Source organism: Astyanax mexicanus, chromosome 12, assembly GCF_023375975.1.
Source record: "Astyanax mexicanus isolate ESR-SI-001 chromosome 12, AstMex3_surface, whole genome shotgun sequence".
Taxonomy (NCBI): domain Eukaryota; kingdom Metazoa; phylum Chordata; class Actinopteri; order Characiformes; family Acestrorhamphidae; genus Astyanax; species Astyanax mexicanus.
The window spans coordinates 43146596-43153390 of NC_064419.1; the positions used below are offsets into that span (position 1 = coordinate 43146596).

General features: G+C 36.3%; 1 protein-coding gene across 1 annotated transcript in view; it reads left to right on the forward strand.

Moving 5' to 3' along the window:
- Positions 1 to 5273, forward strand: part of LOC111192751 (uncharacterized) — a 73029-nt gene extending 67756 nt beyond the window's left edge. The window contains exons 9-11 of the mRNA XM_049485870.1: positions 1021 to 1064; positions 3647 to 3711; positions 5186 to 5273. Coding sequence (XP_049341827.1) covers positions 1021 to 1064; positions 3647 to 3661 — 59 coding nt within the window. The 3' untranslated portion in view covers positions 3662 to 3711; positions 5186 to 5273. The remainder of the gene's footprint in view (positions 1 to 1020; positions 1065 to 3646; positions 3712 to 5185) is intronic.
- The last annotated feature ends 1522 nt before the right edge of the window (positions 5274 to 6795 follow it).

Consider the following 6795-nt stretch of genomic DNA (forward strand, 5'->3'; position numbering starts at 1 on the left):
TTTAGCTATACAAGGTTTATTTTCTTCTGTGAAGGAAAAAAAAACAGAACTTTAGCTATGAAACAGCTAAATTAAAATCTTCAGAGTAACAGAAATGGATCATTTGTTTGGCTGGTTTGTTCCATTGTCAGGAACAAAGCCAAAAAACTATCCCAGTCCCCCTTAATTCACCTTCTTTCATTATCTAAATCACAGAAATCAATATTTCCTGTATGAAGGCATTGCAGGCCCTCAGTAAAACATGACATACAGGTTCAGTTGTCAATATAGAAACAATACATGAGTATAAATGATATGGGTAATAATTATTTAGCTGCACATACAGAAAAAGTGTGTAATGCATGTCTAATACTACAACATGCCAGCCATCTCAGTTTATAGAGAGTTGTAGAGGATCCTAATGGAGTCCTCTGATAATCCATCACATGCAGCTTCAATATTCCCCCATCACTAAAGGGTGATGTCCGCAGCCTGGGGCGTCTGTGAGCTGATATATCGGAACCCAGTCGCTGCGCTTTCCTCCGAGTGCGCCATGATGCTGCTCGGCAATGCTACATCAGCAGCAGCTCGAAAAGAAGCGGCGGCTGACTTCACATGTGTTGGAGGAAGCATGTGTTAGTCTTCACCCTCCTGGTGTGTTGGGACATCACTAGTGATAGGCAGAGTCCTAATGAGTGGGTTGGGTAATTGGCTGAGAATTGGGTAATTGGGGAGAAAATGGGGAAATGGGGAGATGCTATTCACTCCAACTGCACTCTAGAGTCTGCAGTCTAGAGTTAACTAGCACAGACTCAACTCAACTGGAAATCAGGGTTAAAATCTGGCTAAAAGTCATACAGTGGAACTCCAACTGCGCAGTACTGTGATGCTACTGAGTGAACCAAGCATTTTTTGATGCTTGTGCTAAAATTCTGTGTATAGCAGCAAAAATTATAAAATAAATATTAATAATCTTTAAAAAATCTGTCTTAACTCCAAGTATTTAAATTTTACTGTTCTTCTCTCATTGTTCCTCTGTAGGGTCTAAAGCTGAGCTGGCAGTGTTCGGCGTGCTGTTTGGAGTGGTTTGTGCCAACATGGTTTTTCTTCTGCTCTTTCTCTACAAGACCTCAGCTCCCCCATCTTGTCCTCCAGTCATCTGAACAACCAGAATACAACCACTTACACCCAGAGTGCTCATACTGCATTCTAATCCAACTCAGATGTTGAAAATGTAAAAACTGGAATGCCCCAAGTTAGATTTTCCACTCAGAAAGAGGGGAAGTTAATTAGTAGTATATTAAATGTACATTAATTATAAATCTGTGTAAAGTTTCTATTCATTAATGTAATTCATTCATCAAATCAGTGGTGATTTAGGCAGAATTTTTCATTATTACATTACATTACAACTTTTCCTATGTACAAAAGCAGACAAATATTATTTTTTATTTTGTTATGGAACTTAAACAGGCTAAATACTTCAGCTCTAACAGCTTCAGATACAGCTCAGTTAGTTTTTTGTACAATATACTGGAGGGGAAATTAAAACTGGTATGCATTTTTTACATAACGCCATAGTGCTAGAGTTCCTGCAGAGCACCATGTCTAACAGCATTGCTAAAGAAGCACACTGGCAGAGCTCACTAGCTAACGCTAGTCAGTTAGCATAACAAGCTAATACACTGAAAGCTCAGCTCCATGGACTTAAACGCTCATCTTATCTGAGGAGCTCCTGCTGCTGTTCCTTACTGTATCAGTGTTTTATCCAAGTAAAATGGGAAAACAACAGCAAGTAGCAATTATTCACTCAGAAAAAAGAGACGAAAGGAATCGATCCACAGCTCGGAGAAAAGTTACTCTCAGTGTAAAAAAAAAACTTCAAGAGCATTAAATACAGCCCTTTGTAAATATATTAATAGTGTAGCTTGCAGGAATAAATTTAATGCACACTGAACTGAATGTATTTTTATTAACTGGAGAAAAAAGGGAAGTGTGGCTTCTTTTAATAGTATAAATAGAAACTGCTAGAGTGCACACAAAAAAAAGATTTGTGTTGCATGTGCATGTTGCAGCCACTCTGCAGCATGAGAGTGTGAGAGTGTTAAAAGCTATAGGAATGTGTTATACGCAGTACAGAGCAATATGTCATGTAGCACAGTTATCACGTCTGGTATAAAATGTACATAAAAATATAGATCTAACATGTTTTTTGTGCTTCAGTTACACTTACTGTTACTGTGTGGGAAATATGATTAATGTTGGAGCATATGAAATAAATAAATAATTTTCTGAAATGTTAAAAAATATGTTGTCAAGTCTTAAAGCGTAAGTCTGATTCAAAGGGCCATTTTTTTAGATCAATAAGCGAGTCATAAACTGTGCACCTTGCAGCCTGATTTAGAGTGTGTCTTTTCTATCGTAATGATGGGAAAAGTATGCCTTGCACAGCTCAAACATGTAAAATTATCTTAATTAATTGTGAATGTATTTGGTTGCATAACGTGTAATAAACCAATTAATGTGTCACTTGCCATTCCCTTTAAGAGCCAGATGCGCTTTAACTTTGGCACATTGCTATTTCAGGGATGCAGCTACCTGGACGTGTCCCACACTTTTTAGCAGAGGAAGCTGACCTGTTCAATCATGCTTGTTCATTCAGTGTATATATATATTATATATATATTTTGACTGTTTTCCGTTGCCATTGGTGAAGATATATTCACAAGCTCCGTTGCTTTTTAAACAACGCAGGAGAAAGGTGAAAGACATGAAAATAGACTGTTGGTGGGGTGTAAGATAGCAATGAGCATCCCGAAACACCTGTCTCTACAAGTAACTCTGATAATGTAAGCTAACTGTAGCTGAAGCTCAGCTTTGCATGTGTCTTGTAGTCCTTCTGGGCTCTAATCTGTCTGCATCTATCAGTGAAGCAGTGTTATTTTACATTTTAAAACATGGGATAGGGGTACAAATGAGTTGCAGTATGTTACATATCTCCGCACACTATTCCCTTAACACACATTTTATTTGTAGCATATCGGTACTGCACTGTCCTGTCTGTAAAATTGTCTCTTGTCTGCTGTTTTTAATTGTATTTATTGTAGTTTCAAAGTTTTATGTTGCACATTCGTTGAACGTCTGCACTTTGTTGTACATTGTATTGTTCTATGTTGCAACATGGTTCCAGAGGAACGTAATTTCGTTGCACTGTGTACCTGTATTCAGATGTGATGACAATAAAAGCCTCTTAGCTTGGAAAAAAATGCGATTGGGAAATTTTCTATTTTTGCCTCTCTAAAGGGCATTTTTTTAATCATATGGAATTGGAGGGAGGAGCTTGCCAACCTTGCCCCTCTCCTAGACTTCAGCAGTGACTGACTGAATTTAAAGCATATTAATTAATAAAATATTGGAGAAATGAGTGCAGGGCTAATGTTTAATCGCAGTGTGGAGGTGTTGCTCTACCAGAGAGCAGAGGTCTCTCCGCTCTGCAGTGTTTCCTTCCTTTTGAGAATACATCACTGCTTCCTCCTCCAGCTCATTGTGAAGAACTAGAAGAAATTGCTGGTGTTCATCTCAGAGATCTGCAGCTCAGAGTTCAGACGGGACACACAGACACATGCTGAGTTCTGATCTGGCCTGATCTGTGTTTAAATTTATCTAGGAAGATCTTCAGTGATGCCCGGAGAAGAATGAAATCCTATCTGAGCTTTCTGCTGCTTTTCCAAGGTACATCATTTTTTTAAAATCAATTTAATAATGTTATATTTTATAAAAGTTGAAAATGCAGTGGACAAATTACTTTAGTTGCATATAAAGATACATATAATTAATTTCTCTAAACATATAAACAACAAGTTCACTTAACTCATCAGGTTTTACAGTGTGATGCTGAACCGTACGCTGCACTGCGTTGCTACTGTATCTCCAACAGGAACCTGCTTCCTGATTGGTGTCTGCATTGCACTTAGATTCTGCATAATGTAGTGGAGTTATCTAAGGTTTTTGAGTTTGAAATGTAGTGGAGTTAAAGTAAGATATTTGAGCTCAAAAACATGTAGTGGAGTTAGAGTAAGTTATTAGAGTTTAAAATGTAGTGAAGGTACAATAAGATATTTAGTTTGAAATGTAGTTGAGTTAAAGTAAGATATTTGAGTTTAATATGTCGGAGTTAGAGTTGGATATTTAAGTTTAGAATGCAGTGGAGTTAAAGTATGATATTTGTGTTTGAAATGTATTTAAGTTAATGTAAAATATTTAAGTTTGAAATGCAGGAGTTAAAGTAAGATATTTGAGTTTGAACTGTAGTAAAGGTAAAGTAATATATATGAGTTTAAAATATTGGAGTTACAGTAAGATATTTACGTTTGAAATGCAGTGAATAAAAGACATTTGAGTTTGAAATGTATTTGAGTTAAAGTCAGATATTTTAGTTTGATATGTAGTGGAAAAAAGTAACATTTTTGAGTTTGAAATATAGTTGAGGTAAAGAAATACATTTGTGTTTGAAATGTATTTGAGTTAAAGTCAGATATTTGAGTTTGATATGTAGTGGAAAAAAAACTACAATTTTTGAGTTTCAATATAGTTAAGGTAAAGTAATGTATTTGCGTTTGAAATATAGTTGAGGTAAAGTAATACATTTGCAGTTTGAAATGTAGTGGAGTTAAAAGTATGATATTTGAATTTGAAATATATTTGAGTTAAAGTCAGATATTAAGGTTTGAAATGTAGTGGAATGAAAAGTATTTAAGTTTGAAATGTAGTTGAGTTAAGTTAAGACATTTGAGTTTAAAATGTATTTGAGTTAAAGTCAGATATTTGAGTTTGAAATGTAGGAGTGAGAGTAAGATATCTGTGTTTGAAATGTATTTGAGTTAAAGTATGACATTTGATATTAAAATGTGGAGTTAAAGTAAGATCATTGAGTTTAATATGTAGTAAAGTTGAAGGAAAAAGTAACTCAAACTTTAAATACAAAGAAAAAAACAAATTATGTTTTAAAGTACAGTAACATAATTAAATTTATATCAGAATGTCCACCACTGTTGAAATGACTGAATTTCAATATTAGAAGTAAAATATTTAATATTCATATTAATGATCACTATATTTTATCCTCTGTTATTATAGCTGATGGTGTTTAACAGCTCTGGAGTGTTGAGCTGCAGTTTGTAATGCTTCTGTTCTGATTGTGTTCTAGTTCTGATGGGTTTGGCTGCGCAGAAGAAAACTGTAGCTGTGTTCACTGGAACAGAAGGAGGCAGTGTGGAAATCAACTGCAGTTATAAAGATTCATACATATACTCAAAACAGTACTTCTGTCGTGACCCGTGCAGATATTCTGATGTTTTAATTGAAACTCAGAAAGGTGATGTTGTTTCTAAAGGCAGATACTCTATACTGAACACTGTGACTGCACGGAGCGTTTCTGTCACCATCAAAAACCTCAGATTAACAGACTCTGGAGTTTATTACTGTGGCGTGTCTAAGTGGGGATCAGACACACTCACTAAAGTAGAAATCTCTGTAAATAAAGGTAAGCATGAAAATAAAACAATGGACAATTCTAGTCAGAAGCTGCCGGTCACCATCATTACCATCCACTGCACTGCATTACTGTCATCTGTGGGTGGTAATATTAGTCTTTTATGGTGTACTCCTGATACACACTTATCACTGTGGCAAGAGGAATATTAAAACCCTCATTTTAAACTTCAGAAATGGAACGTACCATCATCCATCTAAAACTCCCATAATATGTCAAAAGTCGAGGACACAAAAATACAGAAAAACACCAGGTGAAAAAAATTTACCAGCGTGTTTTAACATTTTGCGTTTGTAAATTAACTTCTCGTGAGCACAAATGTGAAACTAGCGAGCAAAAAACTCTCCAAAACTGTCCAAACCACCCCTTTCAAAACTGGAGCGCAAAAAACTCAGTCAAGCACAACCTGCTACGGCAGGTAATTCACACAGCGCGCGAGAGAGGAGAAAAATGAAGCTCGAGAGCAACATTCATCTTCAGTGCGCACACCATTCCCTTTTTTTGCTCGCTAGTTTCACATTTGTGCTCACAATAAGTTAATTTACACACGCAAAATGTTAAAACACGCTGGTTAATTTTTTTCACCTGGTATTTTTGCGCCCTTGACTTTCAGCATTGATGTGACGCCACCTGACCTTACCATAAGCGCACAGTGTTCAATCAACCATAACCTTAGAACAGGGGTGTCCAAACTTTTTTTGTTGGGGGCCAGAAGGAGAAATATATTTGAAGTCACGGACCACAGACTATAATAAAACAAATAATGAAATATACCACTTTAAATGATACTTTTTTCCTGATTACTTTCATTTACACACCATTTTACTTGACGTACATCTTTATCTTTGACAGTGTTGTGTAAACTAAGATTTTTCAAATCGATGTTTAATTTCATGATTTCTCTTAATATTAAACTCCTTAATTACGGCAACTATGCGCACTCTCTCCGCTTTTTGACTCTTTGGCCCGTTTCTCTGCGCTAGAAATGCACACTCTCTCCGCTTTTAGACTCTTTGGCCCGATTCTGACACCTAGCGTTCAAACTTCGAATCTCATATTATAAAAACCTGGTTAACAGCGGGCCAACTTTTATTCTATTTCTAAAATACCTCACAGGCCGCTCCACAAAAGAAAACGGGCCGCAAATGGCCCGCGGGCCGTAGTTTGGACACCCCTGCTTTAGAAGATAACACATCACAAGTTAATTTGGATGTTCCCAAACTCTCTGCTTAGGTAACATTTTATAACTCATATACACACTGCTA